The 25,728-nt window shown below is 45.7% G+C and overlaps 1 protein-coding gene and 1 long non-coding RNA gene across 3 annotated transcripts; one reads left to right on the top strand and one right to left on the bottom strand.

Moving 5' to 3' along the window:
- Window positions 1-331: 331 nt before the first annotated feature.
- On the top strand, window positions 332-25,297 carry LOC106856975 (ABC-type organic anion transporter ABCA8-like). Of its 2 annotated transcripts, XM_014882767.2 has the most exons (39): window positions 332-814; window positions 2,864-2,973; window positions 3,366-3,576; window positions 3,978-4,136; window positions 4,365-4,465; window positions 4,675-4,901; window positions 5,369-5,507; window positions 5,844-6,029; window positions 7,523-7,670; window positions 8,092-8,263; window positions 8,800-8,858; window positions 9,259-9,369; window positions 9,453-9,628; window positions 9,889-10,008; window positions 10,316-10,454; window positions 10,585-10,675; window positions 10,973-11,112; window positions 11,674-11,793; window positions 12,275-12,464; window positions 13,543-13,709; window positions 14,417-14,544; window positions 14,920-15,057; window positions 15,564-15,677; window positions 16,022-16,192; window positions 16,530-16,640; window positions 17,262-17,390; window positions 18,507-18,575; window positions 18,978-19,069; window positions 19,499-19,619; window positions 19,925-20,042; window positions 20,487-20,578; window positions 20,970-21,142; window positions 21,686-21,761; window positions 22,822-22,916; window positions 23,381-23,500; window positions 23,657-23,797; window positions 24,044-24,123; window positions 24,204-24,259; window positions 24,776-25,297. In XM_014882767.2, exons 1-39 carry the CDS (start codon window positions 667-669, stop codon window positions 24,872-24,874), a joined length of 5,037 nt encoding a protein of 1,678 aa, XP_014738253.2. In that variant the 5' UTR covers window positions 332-666; the 3' UTR covers window positions 24,875-25,297. The 2 variants fall into 2 exon arrangements, with proteins under 2 accessions (XP_014738253.2, XP_088032811.1); XM_088176685.1 differs by having other exon boundaries at window positions 24,204-25,297.
- LOC148221544 (uncharacterized) lies at window positions 13,708-18,510 on the bottom strand. The gene is made up of 3 exons (XR_015807839.1): window positions 18,226-18,510; window positions 14,898-16,343; window positions 13,708-14,188 (listed from the first exon to the last, which is right to left on the bottom strand). It is a non-coding gene; the product is annotated as an uncharacterized LOC148221544 (long non-coding RNA).
- Window positions 25,298-25,728: the final 431 nt, after the last annotated feature.

Here is a 25,728-nt window from a genome sequence, read left to right on the forward strand (position 1 = left end):
ACGTTAGGGTTGGTTTTCTTCCTTTTGCAAGGAGGGGAGGAGAAGGTTTGGACGCCCAGGAGATGTTCTGGGGACAGTTTTTTAACTTCATCCCATGCCCTGATTCACTGCACCTCTGCTGTCTGCCTCGCTCTGGAACATCTGAATGGGATTTAGATCTTAGGGGTGGATTTTTCCTGTTAGGCAGGGCAGATGGAAGGAAATCCAGCTCCACAGCCTGGGATGAAACCAAACCCATCCCCTTCAGAAGTGCAGAGTTAGTCAGGAGAAGTTTATTTCAACATTTCCTAGATGTTTCTTAGCTGTTGCTATCCAGCACTTCTCTGCTGCTCCTGCTCTGTGCCTGATGCCACAGGATGAGTTTGTCACCTTTTGTCCTGCCCTGCCTGGGCTGTGACATCGCTGTTGACTTCAGCCCCTCTTGCTGCACTGAGAAACAGGGCAGAGTTTGCCAGAGAAAGGATTTTTGTGTGCTTTGTTGTGGCGCTTGTTTTCCTTCTTTTGGCCACGACTCAAGAATGTCCTGAGTTAACTTTTTGGACAACACACTCCAGCGCCTCAACAGTGATGTGCTCTGTTTGCTTTTTCTGACACAAATAAAGCTGGAGCTCTGCCAGGGAGGAAGGGGAAGGAAGCCAGGGAAGAAAAGAAGCCATGGTGTGAGGAATGTCTTTTGCAGAAGTGCCTGGGGGGGAAAAAACAACAAAGGAGAGCTGGGAGTCTCCAGGACAGTCGGCCAGTCCATCCCAGCAAAGCTCAGCATCTCTGCTCCTCCAGGACAAGCTCTGGGTTCCTCTCAAACCTTCCTGTCGAGGTAAGGCTTAAGCATTCTTCCCAAGCCTAAATAAAAAATGTTATTTTGAAGGTATGAGAACCCCCAGTTAATTATGATGCTGTTAATGACACTGGGTGAGGGTACAGATGTGCGGGTGGGGCACGGGGAATCTTCCTAATAGGGTTGAGTCAAGCTTGTGACTAAGCTTAGGGGTGTTTAAAGGCAACAGAGTCTTTGAAACCTTACTTTGAGGTGAAGTAACACACAAACGGAGCTCAGCTTATGGCAGAGGTTTATTTCCAGTGTTTCTCAGCACTACAAGGAAGCAGTACCTTCATCTCAATATTTTAATCCAGGACATACGAGGAGCAGATTTCTTTCCCTACCCTCCAGTGTAAGCTAAAGTTTGAATTTAAAAATTCTGCCTATCTTGTGTTCTAAAAAATGTCACCTGAAATACCACAGGAGCAGAGGAATCAGTTGTAGCCCATTTCCCCCAGCTGCCCAAACCCTGCAGCAGCACTGAGGGGTCAGTCTGCTCCGTCACCGAGGGGTGACACACGAGGGACATGTGGGATGTCCGGGATGAGCTCCTGGTGTGCCACCCCTCCACCCCAGCCAGGATCTCCTGGGAGTGCCAGGGGACTCCAGGGGACTCCTAGAACAGCCTGGCAAGCGGCTTTAGCTGTGACACAAAGCCCGTGGGGCAGGTGACACACAGCAACCTAATCCTCCCTTCTGTGGGGCGAGAAAGAAACCAGATAATAGCAAATTTAAATCCACAGTTTATTCAAAGAAGTCTAGCGGTTACACAGGCTAAATTCAAATTTTTATATACCTGGGTTTAGCGAGATCAGCAGTGAGAAAAAAAAACTGTTTAGAGATGATGCAAAAGCCAGGGCAGGTGTTTGCAGTGGGATGCAACATTTATTGCAGCTGCTTTTCCAGCATTCCAGTGCCTGCTGTCTCATCACACCGAGATTCAACCCCTGAGGGCTGAATAGAAATATTTGGAGGAAGATAAATTCTGTCTTGCCTGTCAGCACCACGAGGCATTGTCCCCCAGGGGAACAGGACATCTTCCTTCCCTATGACAGGAAGGCGTGAAGGGATTAAAAAGCTGTAAAAAGATTAAAAATCTGTATTAGCTCTGGTTGTTCTACCTGAGAATCACTTAGAGAAGATCAGGATTGTGTTTAAAAGCAGATTTTAGCTCCAGGTGTGACAGCAGAGCAGTTTGGCCACGTGAGCAGAGCTCTTTTACATAGAGGCACTGAACCCTTTTGCTCATGAAAGGTCCTCGTGGTTGTTTTATGGACAGTTAATCAGCACACGTCTCATCTGCAAAAACCTGACAGGCAGCTTTATGCTTTACTTCCTTCCCAGCATTAACCAGGCAAAATAATCCTTGTTTTGCTTTGACCATGTCAATTTGAGGGTTCTGCCCTGTCTGTTGGAGTAACACATCAGTGCATGCTCGTGGCCACTCAATTTTTCTCTCATTTTTCATTAATAACCTGCCAATGACTTCTCTGCCACGCACTTCCAAGAATTTGTTCTCTCATGCCTGAGTTTCCTCCAGCAGATGCTGTTTTCCAGAAGAGCTCAGCTCACACCACAGCCAGGAGTTACTCAACACTTCTTGGAGTTGAGCCTGCAGCACATTAAAATTACAAGTAAAAGGATTTTAGGGATTTTAATGGACTTTATTGTTCTTTCTTGGATATGGAGCCCACCCAAGCAGATTAGGTCATGTAATGTGATAGTCCCTTTTATATTTCATCAGTAACTCCTCCCAAAGTCCCCATGCTGCAGCATGGAAACCTGAAATTCAGATTTTTATCAGTGCTTGCTGCTGAGCTGTGAGGGTTGGAGTGTGTTGAGGGTGATGAGGTCTCTTGGACCCTGTGCTGTGGGGGTGGTTGTGCTCAGCACACAACATCTGAATTTCTTCAGTTCATTCTTGCTGTAAAAAAGGGAGAAAAAGTTTCCCTGCACATCTGCAAGGACTGTGCAAATAAAACCAGTTGTTGCTGGTTTGGCTTTTGTTGTATTTGAAAGCAATTTTCAAAAAGAAATTGTCTCTAGGTTCAAAGATGAAGACAGTCCAGAGGAATATAAGTGTATTCCAGCAAACTAAAATTCTCTTGTGGAAAAATGTCCTGATCAAGTGGAGGATGAAGATGCAGAGCTTTCAGGTAAGAAAAAATTTAAAATAAAACTAAAATAGTATCTAACTATTGAGAGTGGCCAATCCTTGCCAGCCCCTAGGTACCAACTTCTTTGGGTAAAATTAGAATTTATTGTACTTTTGAGAAGCCTGTCTGGTAATGAACACTTGGAGACTTGCATTTTTTTAGACGGTGATATTTATATCTGGTTTGTGACAAATGTGGGCACAGATGGGCAGGTAATGGCCACAGTGTCGAAAGTCTCTTTATCCACACCTAAGAAATGGGTGTGACTGAGTTCATTTTATTGATATTTTAATCCCACAGAGCCTGAATTCCTCTTGTTTACATTTCAACCCCGCAAAGAACTGTGTTTCTGTGCCACCATGAAATTCTCCTCCCCTCTCTCCCTGCTGCAGGAGTGGATCCTGTCCCTGCTCTTCCTGCCCCTGGTGTTCTTGGTGTCCACGTTCACGCACCAGAGCCACTACCCCGAGGTGCCCTTCAGCCACCTGGGCCACCTGGATGACCCTGCCTTCAATGCCACCGGGGCCACCGTGGCTTTCACCCCTGTCACTGCCACCACCAGGCACATCATGGGCAGAGTGGCCTCCAGATCTGTCATGACGGGTGGGTTTTGCTTTTTGAACATTGGATTTTGTTGTTATTTAACCTGTGTTGTAGGGGTTCTCCAACATCTTCAATCAGGAGAGAAAATTCATCCTAAATCCTCCATTTTCACAAATATTTTTTTCTAAGATTTAAACTACCTGTGAGGCCAGTGTGCCTTTCTGAACTGGAAAGCTCTGCCTTAGCTAACATTTTTAAAACACATTTTAAAAAAACATTCTTTTGAGGTGCACTTCTTCTCAGCTGGTAAAGTCTGAATTATTTAGAGCTGCTTTCCTGGCCAGTGAGAACTGGAAAAGGAGGAGTTGCAGTGCTAAGAAAGCAGAACATTCCCTCAGTGCCTCTGGACACATTTCCAGACTCACAAAATCTCATGGCAATATTTTTCTGACACTCCACAGGTATAAATCTACAGGAAGTGGACGATGAGAGAGCCATGGAGAAAGCCTGGATTTCAAATGAGGAAATGATAGGAGTTGTGTTTAAGGACAACTTCTCCTACCACCTCAGGTTTCCTTCCTCCCACGTGATAATTCCCAATGAAGTGGTTGGATACATAGGTAATACAAAATGGGAATTTCAGGGTGGTTTCCTGGTGTGGCCAGGGTGGGATAATTCCATATTTGTTAAGTGATGGAATAAATTGTGGGTTTGGATGTTTTGGGGTTTTTTTCCTTGTCATTGTCCAAGAGTTGAAGAGTTTCCCACAGTGCCAGTGTGTTCTTGTCAGTCCATTTAATAGTGAAAATTAATTACTTCTCATTAGTGTGATGCCCTTTGCCTTGCAGACAGCTGCTATGAATTCTCCTGGGAGTACTGTGAGAGCCCAACCTACTGGTACAAAGGCTTCCTGTCCCTGCAGTCCAGCATTGATGCTGCCATTATAGAGGTAAATCCAATTTAGGAACGATTTTATTTTAAATATGATACAGGAAAGGCAAACTCTGCTGTGGGAATAGCAAGGGATGGGTTTGTCAGAAAATAAAGCTGCTTTAAAAAGCTAATCCAGGGATCATGAAGCAGAATATTCCTTGTATAAAGGCATCTCACTGCAGAAAATAAGCAAGACACTGATCTATTCACCTTGCATTCCTTTAGATGGTGGCAAATCATTCTGTTTGGGAAGAAATGAAATCCATTGCTGGCGTCAGGATGAAGTCCCAGAGCATCCTCTTCTCCATCAGCCTGGAGTACAGCTACTTCATGATTGTTATTGTGATGTGTTTCTTACCCTTCATGTATTTCTTATCAAGGAATGTCACACGAGAAAAGAAGCAGCTCAAAGTATTGATGAAGACCATGGGGCTGCAGGACATTGCATTTTGGTGAGTTCTTTTTAAAATGGAATATGTTTGCCAAAAATCAGCCTGTTCCTGGGCACTTGAGAAGGCAATGAATGAGTTAAATGGGTTCATAACTTTTCTCCAGCACTCGAAGCTGTGAGATGGATTCCTGGTAAAGAAAGGAAACGCTGTTGTGCAAACATTTCAGTCAGTCACTGAAAATAAACACTTGCATCGCTTGAAAATTTATGTCAAATATTAATTGATGTGGTTGATCACTGTTTTTGTTCAATTTCTCAACCAGAGTGTTGAGCATGGCAGTGGTGTCCTCTGCTCCCGGGGGCATTTCCTCCTAAATTGCATCACCTGCCTGCTCTGAGGACGCGAAAGAGAAATTATTGCCACGGGAAATAATTAACACTTAAATTTCAACACTTCTGCCGTGCAGATGAAGTTGTAACCAGAGCTGTTAATTACCCACGAGGCTGATGGCAGCTTTCCCTCCCCAGGCTATCCTGGAGTTTGCTGTACTCTGTTTATGTGCTGATCTTCTCCTGCCTGCTGACAGCCCTCGTGCTGCGGGAGCCCTTCTACACCAGCAGCTTCCCTGCAGTCTCACTCCTGTTCTTCCTCTACGGCCTGGCCTGTGTAAGTCAGGCTTTAAAGCCACATTGCCTCCCCACATGATTTATTACTGTCTTGAGCATTGCCCCACTGAGCCTTTTGCACAGTGCTCAGGACCTTTGTGGTGCTGGCTGAAACATCTGAGTGGCTTTTCTAGCTCAGCAGCACACATTTGGTTTGCAGCCTGGAGGGCTGGCAAGCTCTTGTTTGGCTACTAAAAGCCCAGTTTGAAACTCAGATCAAAACCCACTGAGAAGGGCTTTAGTGGATTTCATTATTCCTGCTGCCTGGCAAATGGAAGTGCTGCTGTTAAGGATATTTATTTCCTCCAGCGGTTGAAGGAAAGTTCTGTTCTTGCAGATCCACCTGGTTTTCATGCTCTGCTCCCTCCTAAAGACCTCCAAGCTTACCAGCTCCATGGGCTTCCTCATCATCTTTATCTTCGGCTTCCTGAGCCTGGCAGTGCTGATAGAAGAGGTCCCCGAGCCACTGAAGTGGTTTCTTGGTCTCCTGTGTCCTTTTGCATTCAACGTTGGCATTGCCAAGGTACGGGGGCACCAGCCCTGCAGCTGAGCCTTCCCCTGCTGGGAGAGAAAGGCACAGGAATTCCTGCCCTTAGCTCAAAAATCCAGCTGTGGAACATCCAGGTGTTATTCCTTCCTCTCCTTTCCTGTTTGAAGCCCCTGTGTGAGTGGGGCTGTGCTGGGCTCCAACGCCCCCATCCCATTGCCCTGCTTTAAAAGCAGAGGAATGCAGACACAAGCAGCACCCTCGGCACAAAAAAATCTGCTGTTGTGCACGCCTGCAGCTTCCACATGAGCCCAGGGAAGCCCCATCCCTGCACACAACAGCCCCATTATCCTCGGGACAGCATCCTTGGCTGCCCAGCCAGTCCCCTCCTCGGGCAGCAAATCCAGCTCTGGATTCCTGCTGCTGCTGCTGCCCTTCCTCCATCCCCACCCTGGATAAATCTGTGCAGTTTCCCGTTAGTCATATCTCCACAGTTCTTTCTAGCTCTGCTAATCTAATATTTGGTTACTTGATATATATCTTAAAAACATGCCTGGGAGAGGAGATTTCTGCACCAGCAGGAAAAAAAAGGGATTGACTTTGTTAATTCACTCTTGGGATAATTTTTATGAGAGATAGGACAATCGAGAGATGTTGTAAAAAATGGTTTATTGCTTTTTGGCATGATCAGTCTCATGGAAGGGTGAGGCATTAAATGTGTTAGATCCAATGCCACAGCATCAGAAACCAATCTAATTCTCACTTAAAATGCCTTATGTTAGTTTTTTTAGCCAATCAAATACTTCTACAAAGTCTTCTAGCATCTTCTTACACCAATAATTTATTGCTTTGTCTTTCATGGCTTTACTGCAATGCCTTGTTTTTCAACCAATCCTATAACACCTCACAAACCTACATTGATACACCTTAAACTTCTAATTAACTTTAAAACTGGTTCTATTGCTAAACTTTAAAATCTTTTACTACCTAACTTAACATATTGCTTTGCTTACATAATACATGTGTTTGTTTATATTTCTACTTAAACTGCAAACTTATATTCTTATTATATATTGATTTTACTTTTAATGTTCTAATTCTCCAAGCCTTCTCCAAGGCCTTAGGTCAAACCTTGGATCCATCTCTATCTGTGAGTCTGTGTGCACAAGGCCTTGGGAGCTTTCTGTGCCTGCATTTTCCACAATTAAATGGTTAAATCAATCATTATTTAAATTATAACTTTTTTTGTCGTGGCTCTGTCACATCAAGGGTGTCAATATCAGGTGTTTTGAATTGATCTCCTCTAAAACTCAGATGTTTTCTTCCATTTCTGGATTGTTCTGGAAAATTCTGGATTAAAGCATGAAGATCTCTGCATGGAGTAAATTCATTCCCTTCCCCTTTAGAAAGAAAATAAGAACAGTTGGTCAGTACTGCAGATGATTTCTGGATTAACAAACAGAGTTGCAATTTTGGCCTGTGCATATTTTCCCAGCCTGAAATTTATTCTTCTTTCTCTTTTATTTCAGATTTTCCATTTGGAGAAATATGAAATAGGTTTCTCCTTTTCCAACCTTATGGAGGAAGCATACTTTTTATTTTCAACATACATACTGCTGGTGTTTGACTCAGTTTTGTACATGCTGCTGGCTCTGTATTTCGACAAAATTCTGCCAGGTGGGAATGATTTCTTTTTATTTGCAAGGATTGATGGGATATATCAAGGAAATGATGGGCTGCTCCAAAATGAGGTTTAGACTAAAAGAAATTTATTATGTCATGGAGTGACTTTTCTGTTTCTGGCACACACCACTGACAACAAAGTATTTAGTATTTTTTCTTTATAATTATGAGATTGTAGTGTAATAATGTGTAGGACAACACTTTAATTTATTCACAAAAAGCACTGAATTCATTACATAAACCCCTGAATCCAACCTTCTTATCTCCTTCTCCTCTGCCCCAAACCTGGGGGTTTTGACTGGAAAAAAACAGCAATTTTGAACTTATTTGAAACTCCTTAAAGTTCAGTCTAGGCTGGTGTCTTGGCTGTGCCTTTGGTTAATGCCAGAACACCTTTTTTTTGCTTTCCTGGCAGGCAAATATGGGATCCCAGACCCTCCCCTGTTCTTCCTGAAGGCCTCGTACTGGATGAGGAGCAGGAGAGGCTCCAGCAGCGACGTGCCCAGAGCCACTGCAAACCCTGAGCAGCTCCTTGGGGATGATGTGGAGCCTGTGCCCCCCGAATTCCTGGGGAAAGAGGCCATCAGGTTAAGAGAGAAGGAATTGTTTGTGTCTGGTTTAGTGCTCCCCACTCCTTCCATCAGCTTGGGTTGGATTTTTCCAGGCAGTTTTCACGTTCGTGAGGCTCTTGCGAAATATTTTGTTTCACGGGGAAAAATTAGAGATGAAAAATGTTTCACAGAGAAAAATCAGAGATAAAAAGATAGTTCAGACTAGTCACTAATGATGAAATTCAGGTAAATTTATATTAAAAAATAACGGGGTTTTTTGGTTTTTTGTTTTTTGTTGTTTTTTTTTCTCCTCTAAAACTGTCCTCCATTACAATGGGTTTGGCCTTGTCTTTGCCAGTCTTGGTGCCTCATATTTGGTGCCAGGTTATGATGTTCATACCTGGCTGCAAAATATGTCAAACCAGCGAATCTCAGCTTTGTTTCCCAGCACTCCTTATTTTTTCCATGTCCTTTCTGTCGTGGTAACTGAAGGTCCATAAAAATGTAAAAGGGCAGCAGGGAGAAGCATTTACAGAAATCCCCAAATAATAACCTCTTTACCTTCCTTTTAGGCTCCACAATATTAAAAAAGCCTATAAGAGGAAGGACAGGAAGACAGAAGCTTTAAGAGGTATGAAAGCTGTGAGGTTGATTCCTGTTAAAGACAAGGAAACACCGTTGTGCAGTCAGTCAATGAACAAAACCACTTGCATTGCATGAAAATTTTAATTGATGTGACTGTCATTATTTTGTTCAGTTTTTACTGATTTTCTGTTTCTAATAAGGCTAAAGAGAAGAAAGACTTTAATTTTTTAAAAATAATTTTATTTCTGTTTTTCCTGCTAAATACAGACCAACTCCTTATGCCTTTAGTTAAAAGGTTTGCAGAGCTTTGCCCCAGTCAGTCAGTGCTCTTTTGGCTAATTATTATCACTTAATTCTTGTCCTTTTTGACTTCTCTTTCCTTTGACAGTGCATGGGGGCAATTCAAACCTCATTTCTCCCCAGGCTTGATGTTATTTTTGTTCTAGGGCTGTCTTTAAACATTTATGAGGGTCAGATCACCGCCTTGCTGGGCCACAGTGGGGCTGGAAAGACAACGCTGCTGAACGTGCTCAGTGGGCTCAGCTTCCCTTCAGAAGGTAGGAGAAGGCTGGGACGGGGTGACCTTGATCCCAAAACCTCTCAAGATCAACTCATTCCTCCCATCCCATCTTATCCCCAGGCTCTGCCACCATATACAACTACAAACTCTCTGAAATGAGAGACAGGGAGGAGATCAGGGGCATGGTGGGGATTTGCCCGCAGTTCAACACGCAGTTTGAGGTCTTGACAGTGAGAGAAAACCTGAAAACTTTCGCAGAAATCAAGGGCATCAAGTCCAAAGAGGTGGAGCAAGAGGTGAGTGTGTGTTCCCATCATTGCAGAGAGGCTCCTTCTGCACTGGGAAGCTCAAAGAATCCACCTGGATCTTCCAGTCTGGCCTTGGACATTTCCAGGGATCCAGGGGCAGCCACAGCTTCTCTGGGAATCTGTGCCTGGGCCTCACCTCCCTCACAGGGAACAATTTCCTTCTGATGTCTCATTTAAATCTAAATCTACCCTAATAAAGGATGGAAGGACAATGGCTGCTGAGAATGGACACCCTTGTGCTGTTTTAGGTGCAGAACATTCTGGAAATGCTGGATATCAGCAACATTCAAGACACTCAAGCTGAAAAACTGAGTGGTGGACAGAAAAGGAAGTTATCCATTGGAATAGCCATGCTTGGAAAGCCCCAGGTAAAGCAGCAGGCATGGCTCTGTAATATTGGGGATATTCCAGTCCAATATAACTAAAACCTAAAACGTTGGGTGCATATTTGGCTCTAAGATTTCAGACTTTTAAAGTGCTTATAATTAGAATGAATAAATTTCATAATTTCTTTTTTTTTTCTTTTAATTTCTAACCCACCTTGCCAGGTGAGTTTTGAAGCAGAGTTTCCAGAACAGCTGGATCTAAAAGATGTGCAGGCTCTCTTACCTTCAGAACCCCAAACCCCAAAGATGCTGTGGCAATGAGGGATGTCTGACTCCATCCTCCCTGCAGGTTTTGCTCCTGGATGAGCCCACGGCAGGGCTGGATCCTCTGTCCAGGCACCAGGTGTGGAGCGTGCTGCGGGAGCAGCGGGCAGGGCGGGTGATCCTGTTCAGCACCCAGTTCATGGACGAGGCTGATATCCTGGCAGGTGAGCATGGGCTCAGTCCAGAGCATCCCTGTGGGGTAACCCTGGAGCACAAAGACCCCTCTCCCCAAAAAATAAAAGATAGCAACGACTGCTCTCCACTAGAAATTCCTTTGGCTTTTCCTTTCTCCAGACCGCAAGGCTTTTATCTCGCACGGGAGGCTGAAGTGTGTTGGCTCTTCTCTGTTCCTGAAGAAAAAATGGGGGATTTGCTATCATTTAAGGTATCTCCTTAAGCCCCAACAATGCTTGGCAACATGCAACTACAAGGGGACACCAGAATTAATGAAACCCTAGAGCAGATGTCATCAGAACAAATAAATTACCTGCATTAAAATCCGGCTCCATTAACTGAAACAGCAGTAAGGTTCAGGGTTAGGGTTAGTTAATTCAGAGTAGGGAATGAATGAAGAATATCAGAGTTTTTATGCATCTATAAAATGGTGGTTGTTGTTTGTCTGGATGGGTTTGGGTTGTTTTTATTCCAAACCTAAACATCTGTGTTTTTTTCCACACAACAGGATCCATGTCAGTGAGTCCTGTGACCTGGAGAATCTGACATCCCTGGTGAAAGGGTACATCCCCAATGCCACCTTCTCAGGACACACCCAATATGAACTGAGATATAAACTGCCCTTAGAAAATGTGAAAAAATTCCCAGGTAATGTATATTAAAATAATTGAGAATTATCCATAGAGGAAAAAAAAATAATGACAAACGTGGGGAAGGAGAAATGCAAAGGGAGATTTTTCACAGGAGTCACATCAGGACTTCAAAACCATTGCAGTTTGGGTTTGTCACAATTTTATCACACATTTCAGATCAAATTGTGCAACAAATGCTTTTCTACTGTTTGCAGTGACAAACCCTGCAGGCTAAACTGGGTTACTGAGAGTTCAGTTCTCTTTCTGTTGAATGGAAAGGCAGAGATAGGAGAACACCCCACACGACCTGCACTGCTCCGTGCCCATTTCTCACCCCCTCTGCCCTTCAGCCTGACCATCCCACAGAGGATGAAAACAGTCTGAAATGTTGGTGCTGAGCAGGTTAACACCTCCCACGAGGGATGGCTCTGGCAGTTTTTTGTTCTCCACACCTTTGTGTCCTGGCAGTCCATGGCTTTGTTGCGTTCTCCGTCACTGGAGATGCTCTGGTCAGGCGGGCTCAGCTGAACCAGAGTGGTCTCTGTGCTTATTCCTTTGTTTTATCTCTGTCCTGCAGATCTGTTCAGTGGCCTCGACAGCTGCCCTGAGCAGGGAATTATCAACTATGGAGTCAGCATGACCACCCTGGAGGACGTGTTCCTGAGGCTGGAGGGAGAAGCCACGGCCGATCCAGAAGGTGCCATTCCCAATCCACACCCAAAGACAGCAGCTCCTCAGCCATAACCCCCAAAGGCAGCTCTTCAACCTTCACAAAACCCAGCCTAGGAGCTGGGATTATGCCACTGTAGGGGCAGGCACGACACACAAAAGGCACACTGTACTTTGGAAGGCTAATACCGGTTTATTACAACATTATCTTTTATACTTTTTACACAGTTTATACTTTCTTTATTGGTCACAATTAGTTAACATAACAATTATTGGCAGAAACTCTTTCCACCCCTATTCTTAGTAGGACCTTTCTAAAAATACTTTCCACATCTGTGGTTTGTTTTTTTTTTCCTAGTTTTCTTCTTTTCTCCTTCTTCTTCTCTTGGTCCCCATGCCAACAGCCTTGATCAGAGAACCCTACTCAAAACAAACCCTCTAACCCACACACCAGCTGTGGGTCCTACTCTAGGATTAGAGCTAAACACGCAGGTGGGAACTCTCTGCAGGTGAGCACATCCCCGGGGAGGAGTGGGGAGCACCGGGGAGCCCCGAGGAGGCGCGGCCGCGCTCGCTGCTGCTCACCGAGCCCGGCACAGCCTCCAGCCAGGGAATGGCCCTCTGGAGGCAGCAGGGCTCTGCCATGGCACGGATGCACTTCCTGAAGCTCAAGAGCTCGGTGAAGAACCTGCGCTCCCTGTGAGTACCAAGGGGATTCTCTCCTGGAGCTCTGGAATTCGATGGCACCAAGGGGGGGGACAATGCCCGCAGCCCCGTTTCAGTGAGGTGATATTAATGTGAGGTTTGGCTAACAATGATCTTGGTCATCTGCACTCAGAGGAGGGGAAAGTTTTTTTTCTTTCCAGTGCCAGTAACACAGAGCCTCCCTTTTGTGCGTTTTCATTTCTATGCTGAATAATTTATGCAAGAGAAACCCATTTTCTTTCCAAAGAAAAGAATCATTTAGAATTACTTTTATGTGAAATGGAGGAAGTTTTAAAATAAGTCGGTGTATACAGAGAGTACTTTCAGGCTTCCTCTCTCTCTTTTTTTTTTTTTTTTTTTTTTTTTTTTTTAATTTCTTTCGTGTCACCAGTGTTTGAACTCATTTGGCCCTGCTGGCATTCAAGCTGGAGTTTCCTGGTGGGGCACAAGGAACTAAAAGAAGGTGCTGATTTATGAGAAACTTGTATTTAAAGGAAGTCTGAAAGGCATTTCATGGCCCTAAAATGTTTAGAAAATGCCAATTTATGAAAACCTTGTTTCTAGTGGAAGTCTGAAAGGCATTTCATGGCCCTAAGGAGTTGAGCAGTCTGGACCTAAGGCTCTCTCCCTGCTACATTTTGAATCATTTGGTGCATGATCAAGGTTTGAGACTTCTGGAAATAAAATTCTCTCTGGTCATCAGTGACAGGGCCTGAGGGAATGGCTGGAGCTGTGCCAGGGGGGTTTAGGTTGGATTTTAGGGAAATGTTCTTCCCCCAGAGGGTGCTGGGCACTGCCCAGGCTCCCCAGGCAATGGTCCTGGCCCCGAGGCTGCCAGGGATGCCCAGGCTGGGATTGGTGGGGTGTCAAGGCCACGAGTTGGATCCATGATCATTGTGGATCCCTTCCAAGCCAGGATATCCCATGATTCTATGAAAACTCCCAGAAGTTTTTAACAGGGCGTTGAGTAATCTGAGTATCATGCACCATTTCCAACACACAAGTGCATTCTGAACGCGTTTCTGCTGAACACCTCTTTTCAGAGTGTTTATTCATCTCTTTCTTAACGCAGTCTGCTGCTCTATGGGGCTTTTCTGCTTCCTCTGGTGTTGCAACTGTGTGTGGTGGCTGGCTGGCAGAGTGTGAGTGCCTGGCAGCTCTCTCCTGCACGGTACTTCTTGCCCCTGGGGAGGAGATCCTACCTGGAGACCACCACCCTCCTGGTCTACAACCACACAGGTGAGGGGAAGGAGCTTCTCCTCATCTTCTCCTCATCCTTCCCAGTTCTGGGCTCCTGCTGCTCCAAAGGAAAACACAGGGCAGAGCAGATGGGTGGGATGTAGGGGATCCAAGGAGGGGTGTAGGGATTGTCTTTAAAGGGTTGTGAGGGAAACCTGCTGTGGCTTCAGCAGCCAGTGAGGCTCTGATGAGAGATGTGCAAAAAGGGTATCAGAGTAGGAGAGGTCAGATGGGGCCAGGGTTCTCTCCCTGCCACAAATCCAGGTCTCTGTCCAAGCAATTTCAGGGTGTGGGATTTTCAAAGCAGGCACCACACTCCAGGCTCACTCATGCTGAGTCAGATTAATGGGCTGCTTCCAGAGTTTCACCTTCAACATTCCCATAAGTGGACGTTTCATGTTCCTTAGCCAGAGAATGATACTGGTATCTTCATCACATGGTCCCAAAGGAAAATTCGTTTTGTAGCACTTTAGAAAAGGCTAGGGGGGAAAAAAAATGCAAAAACTCAGACTGAAATGTATTCATTTCCCAAAAACTAACGTGCAATGATCCAGCACACATGTGCTGGCTGATGCCCACAGTTATTTGATTTCCTGTGTTTTTGTTTGGTGGTCATGGATTTAAAAATAAAAATAAAAATCGAATAGTCAAAGACTCTTTTGTTTCCCAGTGTTTTAATTCCCCTCTTTTTGGTCTCCTCACGCCAGGCACAGACATTGACGACTTCATCCATGTGCTCCAGAGCCAGGATCTTACAGTGGAAATAGCAAAGGAGGAAAATATCACAGAGGAACTCCAACACAACGGGGCTATAAAAGTGTCCCGTGAAGGTCAGGTGAGGATTTTTTTTCCTCTCCTTCCAATTTCCCCACAACAATTGAATAATTAAGCAAGGTGCCTCGATCAGCTCTCCCTGTGGTGTGGCCCCATTGACTTTTTGTACCACAGGTATGAAAATTAGGAAGTGTTTTGAGCAGTGAAGGCCATGCTAGAGGACACCTTACCTCCCTGACCTTCCACCCCAAAATGTACATTTTTAGCACAGCAATACAGACTTCCAATACCTCATAATTTGTGGGGGTTTTTTTAGCAAACAAGGCATAAGCAAAGCTATTTCACCCCTGGATTTTCCTGGTGTGCTCCTTTCCTGCTGCTTCCCTGCAGATGGAAAAAGCCAGGAGTTCTCACCTTGTTTTCCTGCTCTTTGAAGAGTTACAGGTTCACGGTGCTGTGCCATTTGGAGGCCATCAACTGCTTCCCAGTGCTGGTGAACATCATCAGCAACGCCCTGCTGAGAACCCTCAACTCCACCAGGCACATCCAGGTCTGGAGCCACCCCTTCTTCACTGTAAGTGAAGCCAGAAGGTGTCAGAAAACTGTTTAAAGTCTTGCTAATTAATCAGATTTTAATGGGAAGCCTTGTAGGGCTGTCTGAACGTGTAAATCCACCTTCCTCCACGGTGCCTCTGGAGCCACCACGTTTGACTCCAGGAAAAACAGATCTGATTTTTCCCCTGTGGGTCTCAAGGGCTGCTGCAGGGAGAGGGAGGCTGGGAGGGTTTCTCCAGGAGGTTCCTTATTGTCTCCAGCACATTATTCAAGCTTTGATCCCTCAGTTGATGGAAGAGAGAGCCCCCCACAAATCTGGGATGGAAGAGTGGGACCTGCACCACCCATCTCTCCTCACCAGCAAGCACTTTGCATGGCTCTGGTTTGGGAAAACCTTCCAAAATTTGGGTTCAAAACCCTCTTTTTATGCTCATACTGCCCTGTAATCCATGAGAAATGCAGTAAGATGAATGGTGAAATGAATTGTAGGCGTTTTCCACAGATGCTTTGTTCTTGTGTTTTCAGCTGTTTCATTCAGGATTCTGGGATTATTTTATGGCCTTTTACCTCATTTATATGCTGCTGTTATTCCCTGGTTTTCCTCCTCACTTTGCAATGGGCTACACACAGGATTGCAAGGTAAAGTCCCTGAAATGGAGCAGGTTTGGGGTGGGCAGAAGGGGTGACAACTGCACTGCCAGAAGGATGTGTGAGTACAGAGTCATGGAGTTATTTGGGTTGGAAAACACCTCTGAGGTAACTGAGCCCAGCCCTGTGATTGGCAGCTTGGGCTGTTTTGATCCATGAGAAATTTTGCCACCAACACAAAACATTAAAAGGAAAAAAAGAGGTCGAATTTTACCCCAGAATCACGATGGTGACAGATTTTATTCCCTTTTCATTTCCTGGGGCCATTCCCATGAGTGCAGTTGGCCAACCAGGCACAGACAATAAATTACCCTTTAAAACTGTGCCCTTGCCAGGTGGGAGCTCGTGCCCAGCTGAGGATCTCAGGGCTCTTCCCTTCAGCCTACTGGTTTGGCCAGGCACTGGTGGACATCCCACTCTACTGGATCCTGCTCTTCTCCATGTTTGGGCTCCAGTTTGCCATGAGCAACAAGATTTCTTACAGTGCCAGCACCTTCTTCTTGCTGGTAGGTCCCATTCTGGTCCTTGCTGGTTTGCTTGGAAGGGATTGGGGGAAAATATTTTGTGTGGGGGCAGCTGAGACACTGTGGGTGCAGATGGTGCTGGATCCTCTTATTGATCTTGTTGTTTCACCTCCTATCCTTTGGGTTTCTCCAGCTGGAAATAAAAGACAATAAATCGTGCCTTATTATATTCCTTTATGCCTCAGAGTAAAATCGTGGTAATTTCTAAATGCCCTGATCTTACTGTGTGATCATTTCCACTGCACCCCATTGCTATAGATGAGTTTCTGGTGGTTTACCTCACTCCATTTTCTCCAACAAAAGCCTTTTCTCCCTGCAGGTCATGGGGACGTTGGGTTATGGGATTTCCCTCGTTCTCTTAATGTACCTGATCTCCTTCAACTGTCGCAAAGGATGGAGCTGTGATGTTTGGTCTTTTATCCTGATAGTGGTGAGCACATGGCTGGATAATGCACTGCTGGGTTTACAGACATTTTTGGGATCTTGAGCTAGATGTCAAAACACCAAGCAGAGATGTGGAGAATAAATCTGGGTGTGTTTCATAGCAGTCAATTCTGTAATAAATTTTGTCACCATGTTGCCACAATCCTGCTGTGACATGGGGAACTACCTGGATCCAACCTGAACTGGTGCAAGAATGGAGGCAAAAAATGAATTTATCACTCTACTTGACACCCCACATCCAAGGGATGTAAAGTGTTGAGACATGAGCCATCAGACCAGACACTGATGATCCAAGCCTGACCTGGAAGGAGAGGGATTATTGGCATGGATTGGGATGGGAATGAACATGGGATCCCATGTTTGATTTTTCTGCCCGAAGCAGCCCTGTCCCTAAGAAGAAGTGTCCCCACCTGGCCCAAAGCAGCAGCTAACCCTCAGACAGAGACAGCTGAGGATCTCCTGAGCCCTCTCTGCCTCTCATCTTTCTCATTTTTTTTGTCCATTTTTATAAATTCAACAGGGAATTGCAGAGCTAGACTCACACAGCTTTAACGAGCAGTGAGTCACCCTTCCCATCAGCTGAGTTCCCCTCTTGTTTTATTTTCAGGTGTCCTTTATTTCTCTTTTCATCGGCAGAATCATCGATTTCGAGGGCTACCCCAACACCTCCTTGTACGCTTTGTCCTTCCTGGTTCCCGTGTACCCCCTGATGGGTCTTGTGGTCAGCTCCCAGCAGGTGAGGGGCACAAAACACAACCCTGGCTCCTTGTGACCAAAGTCTGGGGGTCACTGCTCCAGAATCTGGGGGTAACTGCACTAAAATCTCGAGGTAAGTGCATAGAAGTCTGGGGGTCACTGCACCAAAGTCTGGGGATAATTGCCCCAAAATCTGGTGGTAACTTCCCAAACATCTGGGGGTAACTGCACCAAAATCTGCTGGTAAGTGCACTAAAATCTGGACATAACTGCACCAAAATCTGGGGGTAACTGCACTTAAATCTGGGGGTAACTGCACACTGCAGTCTGGGAAGGCTCATCCTGGGTGGGATTTTCCAGAGTGCATTGTTAGGTGATAGTTTCAGCTCAGATCTCGTTTTTCCAGCTGTTCATTAGGGCTGAGGGTGACTTCTTGTGCAGCTGTGACTGTGGATTAGGTAAAAAACTCTTAATTCTTTCCGTGCAGAGTCATAGAATGGAATCATGGAGTGGTTTGGTTTGGATGGGACCTTAAAGCTCATCTCGTTCCATTCCCTGCCATGGGAAGGGGACACCTTCCACTAGACCAGGCTGCTCCAAGCTGGCCTTGGACAATGGAGCAACCACAAAGTCAATCAGCTTGGCTTGACCAATCCTAAGAGAAAATCTGAAGCCACGGATCTGTCTTTGCATGGAAAAAAAACCCGAGGGAGAATTGAGAATCCGCACAAGGGGCTTTGCTCCACGTCAGCTGAGGGAGGTGGTGGAAAGTCAAAATTTAACAAAACCCTCCTGCTACTTGCAGCACTGTTGATAAATGATAAATCACTGAAGTCCAAGGAGGAGAGATTGTTCCTCTGTCCTGTCCCACTCACCTCTCTCCACTGGGACCCAAAGCTGAGATGTTTTCCTGGGACAGGACATCTGGAAGGAGAGTCTGGTCCATGCACTGAGAGCTGTGACATGTTCTGGTTCCCAAACATGTTCAGGGTTCCCAAAGCCAAACATCTGTATCTGTTCATCTGTGTGCTGAATGTTTGGGGAAAATCAGAAGTTTTGCAGATTTTCAAAAGCATGTTTGGATGTTACTGCATTAACCAGAATGAAACTAAAGAATTACACATCTTCATTGAGTGGGTTTATTTTATTCCTACAGATTTTCTCGACACGCCCTGAGACATTTAGTGTGCCTTCAAACACTCATCTCGTGATTGCTGTCTTTGCAGTAAGAAAACATTTAACATTGCTTTTATTTAGGAATAAAATTTATTTATTTAGGAATGTTTTGTGGGTCTCCTAAAGCCCCTCCTGAGGTGTGAGGAAGCAGGAGGAGGATCTGAGTGGGTCTGGATGACATTTTATCTGCTGTGCTGAAACAATTTCACACCTTTGAAACGGGGAAAGCAAAATGAAATAAGCCCAGACCACCTCATGGTGTCCTGTTATTTTATGAATTGAGTTTTTTCTGCCTTTGGTGCTTTCTGCAGTGTTGATTACCCTGACTTTCAATGCTCCATATTCACATATTCTGTTTCCCCCACGTACTTTTTAGCACTGCCACCACCTCAATGCCAGCTCTGGTGGGAGGCAAGGCAAGGCTGTTAATGTGGCAATTTCTGTTTTTCAGCCTTACATCCATTCTGTGGTGTTCATTCTTCTTCTTCGCTTTTTGGAATTAAAATATGGAAAAGCAGTGCTGAGACAGGACCCAATATTTAGGTTTGTATAAACACATGCACATGTGGGATCTAAACTCCTACCCTACTGCTTCTCCTTGAAAACATTGCATTTGCGTCCCTATTTTTAAATATTTATTTTTTTTAAACTGGTGGTTTTTATTATTTGATAGTTCCTTAAATACTGCAATCGTGTGATAATAGAAAGCAATTTTTAAGTTATTTAGTGCCTCCACAAGGTGTTGCCTGTGCTGTGGGATGTAGCAGCTTCTTTTTTGGTACAAAACAAAGATTATAAATGTCATCATTATCATCCCCTACAATAACAATAATGATGATGATATTAATAGTAATCATTATAATATAGGATAAATTCAATCCCAGGGAAATTTACTCTTAGTCTATCTGAAATGCACTGGTGGAGAACAAAGGTAAAGAACAAAATCCTAAACTAAATCTGGTGGCTTTCCAGGATTTCTCCAAGAAGAGAAAGCAGCCAGCATCACCCCGAGGTGCTGGAGGAGGAAGATGAAGATGTCAGAGCTGAAAGGGAAGCAGTGAGAAATGCTGTGGTGGCTCCGAGTCAGGAGGAGGTGCCCTGAGTGTTGTCCTTCTTGTTTTGTTTGATTTTCTACCTGGTAAAACACAAACCACTGCAGGGCAGTGCTCTGGCTGTGTTCTTCTCACTGGGAACATCAAAATCCCAAAATTGTGGGTTCCATCAGGAGAAGAAAGCTCTTGGGAGGAACCCAGACAATAAAGCGCCCTGTTGTACCTCATATTCCATAAAACAAAGATTTTCAGATGGTTTTCTGCTTTTTAAATGGAAAAATATAACTGAAGGATTCACGCTGCCCAAGATAATAAATTAATCTTGCTTCTTCCTCCTTGCTTTCAGAAATCAGTCATTATAGTCAGCAATCTGTGCAAGGAATATAAAATAAAGCAAGATGGCTCATTTTTTAAGAAGAAGAAGAAAATAGCCACCAAAAACCTTTCCTTCTGTGTTAAAAAAGGTGAGAACTGGGACTGTTCTCCCAGACCTGTGTTGAATCCCCAGTGAATTCCCTGCACATTCTCAGTTGCCTGAGCAAGGACAGGAAAGTCAAATCTATTTGTTCTGTTGTTAAAGCACTTTCAGTCTGGGCTTGATGTGTTAACGGTGCATCCTGTTAATGACCTGTAACTGTCCATTATTTATCTAAAATACAGATAAAATAAAGATCCTGGGGAGAGGGGACCATTTTAGCAGTGGCTCCTGGGAGCAATTCACAGCATCAGTTTAAGTGGAAATCTTATGGGCTCTCTGAGCTTTTATTTTATACACTAAACCCATTTATTTTATATGATCTTTGATATTAGTATGCTGCCTTTTCTATTTTTTTCTTTTGTGGGACTGTGCATGGTATATTTCTTGAATGGGGAATAGACCTAAGAAATTCTGTGTATTGATTTTGCAGGAGAAGTGTTAGGACTTCTGGGGCCCAACGGAGCTGGGAAAAGCACAGCTATCAAAATGATCACTGGAGAGACAGCCCTGACTGCTGGGCAGGTAGGAGACACCTGGAGACAAGGGATGGATCCATGACAAAAATCCAAACCTTGCACCTAGGCTAAGCTATCATTTTTATCAAGGCTGCAGTTTTTGTCAGAGCATTATTAGTGATTGGGATTTTAATCGAGTTCATCGCGCTATAAAATTAAATAATGTATTAATAAGATGATGCTGGTGATGATGGTGATTTCTAATTTTGATAAGCTGTTGCATCTGCCCTCCTTGCCATATTTAATTGTCTAGTCTGCCCTAGTTGCCATGTTGATATTTAAGAACAGAAATCCCTCCCTCCCTGTGGGTTTCCTCACCTAAACCCCACAATCTTCCCCTGAACCACCCCTCGTACTGGGCAAGGGGTGAGAGGACAATGCCCAGCCTGGTTGTGCAGGTGCTGATGAAGAAGGGAGATGGAGGAGACTCCCAGGACCAGGCTCCTGCATTCCTGGGCTACTGCCCCCAGGAGAACCCCCTGTGGCTGGACCTCACCCCGCAGCAGCACCTGCGGGTCTACGCGGCCGTCAAGGGGCTGAGCGAGGGGGACACGGCTGCTGCTGTCCACAGGTACAGGGGAGGGCTGGGAGGGGCCATATCCCACCCCTCAGCCATGGGGAGGGGACCTGAGAGTCTAAATTCACAGAGGAAACCTTGAGACAGACTCAGGAAACTCAGCTGCAAAAGTGCTTTCGTGCTCAGTGCTGTGATTTAGTGAGTGGGTTAAGAAAAACTTCAATTTTCCTAAGTGCATTTGGTGGGGATAAATTTGCCACCGACGCCCTTTTAAGAATGTTATCTTTAGGCAGCTTTTCTGCAATCTCTGATGTTAGAGTTTGGCACCACAAGAAAGGGTGCTTAGCTGGCAAGGGGGAATGGATTCCTAATGCTGCTGACACTGATGGTGGGTTTAGAAAAGAGCTTGTGGCTTATTCAGTACACTCTGCTTCAAATAGTCACTTACATTTTAATAACACAATAAATGTTTAATGAAAACAAGCAGGAATCAAGAGCAAGGGCAGAAAAGTTCCTTTTCCTTGTCATATTGGGAACCCTTGATGAGAGTATTGATTTGGAATAATAAAAATGTTCTTTTTTTCATTTTCCCTGCAGAATTGTGAATGCTCTGCAGCTTCAAGACTACTTAAACAAAAAAGTCAGAAAATTACCTGCTGGGATAACCAGAAAGGTGTGTTTTGGGTCACCTATAATGGGCACTGTGATGCTCAAGCTCTAATTAAACTCTCCTCTCTGAGTGGAGGGACCAACCTGTGCCCTGATCCACCGAGGAGAGCCTCACATTGGGTGGGGTGGTGGAAACAAGCTGTAGTGGTTTGAAAGCAAAACCAGTGAGAGACTCCAAGTCAGAAATACAATTTAATAGGAAAGAAAAAAAAAAAAAAAAAGACAGAAAAAATAAAGCACATGCAGTAGTACAAAAGAAAAACCACTGACAGAGTCAGAGTACAACCAGCTGGTCAGGGTGGTGGGAGCAATCCAGATGAAGTGTTCTGGTTGAAGCAGTGATCCTGTAGAAAGGTCTGGTAGCTCTTGTCCCCTGGAAAGCAGTGGGTAAGGGCTGCCTTGGTGTTCCAGATCTCAGATTTTATCCGAGTAGGAAATGCTTGGCTCCTCCCCCTGGGTGGAGCATCTCCCAATGGGATGATGGAATTTGATCAGCCCTGCCCTGGGACTGCATGGCCATGGACAGGAGAGATCTCCTGGAGGGAGGATGGGCTGTGGGCAAGAGAAAGAACACTGCCACAGCTGGGTGAACAGCTGGAACATGAACAGCAGAGACCCCCACAGAGATCAGGATCACTGCCACAGCTGGGTGAACAGCTGGAACATGAACAGCAGAGACCCCCACAGAGATCAGGATCACTGCCACAGCTGGGTGAACAGCTGGAACATGAACAGCAGAGACCCCCACAGAGATCAGGATCACTGCCACAGCTGGGTGAACAGCTGGAACATGAACAGCAGAGATCCCCACAGAGATCAGGATCACTGCCCCAGCTGCTTTAACACCTGGCCCATTAGCAGAGAATATCTCCCCCAGAGATCAGGATCACTGCCCCTGCTGCTTTAACAGCTGGTGACAGAATCCAGACTTTTGGGCACATCTTTACATTGTAACCTAGGACACCAGCCTTTCCCAAACCCGCATTTCCCATAAATCAGAGCTCCCATCAATGAGGAGCTGTGTGTGGGCACAGCTTTGGCTGAGCCCCTTCTCCGTGTCACAGCTGTGTGTGGCACTGTCCATGCTGGGCAACCCCTCCGTGCTGCTGCTGGACGAGCCCTGCACCGGCATGGATCCCAACGGGCAGCGCCGTGTCTGGTGAGCAGGAACCCGGGCACGGGGCCACCACGGCAGGGAAAGGGTGGGAAAGCCAAAAGGAGATGTTGGGAGTCACCTGAGAAGGGTTTTGCCCCACTCACAGGCAGTGCTGTCCCTCACCTTACAGTGGCTCTATTGGAAAATACGTTTCTTGTCTCTCTCTAACTCGGGGATGAACAAGGAGAGAGAAAAATGATTTTACCCTTATCCTTTTTGCAAGATTTAGGACAGTCCTGAATGGGATATGGGAGAATTCAGAAAGTGACTGGAGCCCAAAGTATTTTTTTGTCATTATTTCAAAGCATTACCATGTGCTCATTTATCTAAAGTTGCCACACACGAAAATTTTATTCTTATTATAAAGGAAAGGCATTTTATGGACAAAGATATAAGAGCAATGTGTGGTATTTCTAGGGAGTGTTAGATTTTCTTTTATATATTTTTTTTTTCGCTGTGATCCTCAGGAAAACAATCCGGGATGCCCTGAATGCCAAGGAGTCAGGAGCCATCCTGACCACGCACTACATGGAGGAGGCAGAGGCCGTGTGTGACCGTGTGGCCATCCTGGTGTCAGGGCAGCTCCGGTGGGTGACAGCCCCTGGCTGAGCTGGAGCTGATCCAGGCTGCTCCTCCAGCCTCTCCTGCCACGGCTTTTATGAAGTGTGCCATGGTTTCCTTCCCAGGAAGGAGCAGAGGTGACAATGATTTCGCTGCCACCTCTGTTCCTCCCTGCCCTGCAGGTGCATTGGCTCCATCCAGTACCTGAAGAGCAAGTTTGGCAAAGGATATCTCCTGGAAATCAAGGTCAAGGATCCCGAGAGCACTGATGTTGTGCATGCTGAGATTCTCAAGATTTTCCCGGGTGCAGCCCGCCAGGAGAGGTGACTATAAAATATGAGGAGTGGTTTCGACACTGCCTCATCCCTAAAAACATGCCTGGTGTGATGGCCAGACACGGGATCTCAGCTGGAGAGGGAGGAACAGCTCCCTAAGGGGATCTGATTCCATCATGTCACCACATCCAGCCCTGTTGTGATCCCAGCAGCAAAACTTCCATACATCCATAAAGGTTTGACCCCAGAACCTCATCACAGAGCAAGAATCACCTTTTCTTCTGTTTCCTCAAGGTTCCCCTCTTTGCTTGTCTACAAGGTCCCAATGAAAGATGCACTGCCCCTGTCCCAGTCCTTCTCCAAGCTGGAGGAAGGTAAGAGCAAAACCAGGGGACTTTTCGAAAAGGCAGAACAGCAATTGCTCATTTTCAAACTCCTTCCCATTTCTCCACAGCCAAACAAAGCTGCAGCCTCGAGGAGTACAGCTTCTCCTTGAACACTCTGGCTCAGGCAGGTGATTTCGATTTGTGCTGTAAAGGCAGGAGCAGGGACAAAAGCTGCAGCCAAACCCAGGCTGGTGCAGTGGCAAAAGGCAGCTCCACCAAAAAACTGCCTGAGGGTGGTGGGTGAGGGGCTCTCTACTGCTAAAGTGGTGGAAAATGGTTTGGGGTTTTTTACTGCTGGGATTTTGCCTGGTGGGAACAAGTCTGGATGAAGTGCCAGACTCCACTTGGTCGAGGAAGGCACACAGCACACCCAAGCATGGAAACAGCAGATTATTTATAGCTGCTTGTATACAAGGCTGGTGGCAAAGATGAGGAATGTTTAAGTCAATCCATTGGCGGGGAAAACCTGTATGGAAATATCTCCAGGCAGGTGATGCTTGTCTGGTTCCTCCAGAGAGCACAGGAGGCTCAGCTCCTGCTCCCCTGCTCCTCTCCACACCTCTCCCCGGGCTGCAGAGCTGGGCCTCCTCCAAAGGAGCATCACAGAAAAATAACCCAAGCATCACCTTGCCCCTTTCAGGTGTTTCTGGAGCTCTCCCGAGAGCAGGAAAAGGATAATTTTGATCTGACTTTGGATGGGACTTTTGACTGGAAACAGCTGCAGCAGGAGGACTGTTAAATGCTCATTTCTGCAGTGCTCAGTATTAACCAATCTGCACATATTTACTGCCACTCTCAGTGTACCAGGGAGAGGGGAACAGGCTCCTCTCTGATGCAGAAGTTGCACCTGCACTCTGCAGGGGTCCCAGCCCTGCTCCAAGCTGCACTTCCAAAGGCTGGTTGATAAAAGAGTGCCTGCTCTGGTGAGAGCTCTTGTCAAGGCAGGCAGGACGAAGCAGAAGAACTGAAAGCTTTGCACAAAGAAGGGCCCTAATCCATCTCTGGAAATCAAATCTCTCAGGATTTGGGTGCATCTGGACACGCTGCCACCCTCCTGGGTTCCTGTCCCACCAATGTCTGGGGCTATGTGCTTACAACACAGTGTTCTTACTGGAATTTGCACTCTGTTTTTGTACCCTTCCAATAAATGTCTCTATACAAACTGCAGTTCCATCCTCATCTGTCACCACTGCTGGGGACCCTCAGGATCAGCTCCAACTCCCTCCCCTGGGGATGGGGATGCTGCAGAGGGCAGGGAGGTGTTTACCTGGCTCAGCAAATGCTCAGCCCTGCCCTCGCTCCACTCTGGGATGAGTAGCTGTCAGTCCTTCCCCTGGAAAGCACCCAGCTGGAGAAGAGAAGGTTCCAGGGATTCCTAAGAGCCCCTTCCAGTGGCTAAAGAGAGCTGGAGAGGGACTTTTTACAAGGGCGTGGAGTGATAGGACAAGGGAAATGGTTTCAAACTGACAGAGAGCAGGTTTGATGGGATATTGGGAATAAAGATCCAATTTTTTGCATAGTGACACCCTGGCACAGAGAAGCTGTGGCTGCCCCATCCCTGGAAACATTCAAAGCCAGGTTGGATTTGGTTTG

Source organism: Sturnus vulgaris, chromosome 20, assembly GCF_052056855.1.
Source record: "Sturnus vulgaris isolate bStuVul1 chromosome 20, bStuVul1.hap1, whole genome shotgun sequence".
Classification (NCBI taxonomy): domain Eukaryota; kingdom Metazoa; phylum Chordata; class Aves; order Passeriformes; family Sturnidae; genus Sturnus; species Sturnus vulgaris.

Bases quoted from the DNA above. Each gene is read 5' to 3' on its own strand.
- LOC106856975 (XM_088176685.1), top strand. From the start codon at position 667: ATGTCTTTTGCAGAAGTGCCTGGGGGGGAAAAAACAACAAAGGAGAGC. The intron at 10,676-10,972 runs GTATCTCCTTAA...TCCACACAACAG, and splicing joins GGGATTTGCTATCATTTAAG to GATCCATGTCAGTGAGTCCT. The intron at 11,794-12,274 runs GTGCCATTCCCA...AACTCTCTGCAG, and splicing joins AGCCACGGCCGATCCAGAAG to GTGAGCACATCCCCGGGGAG.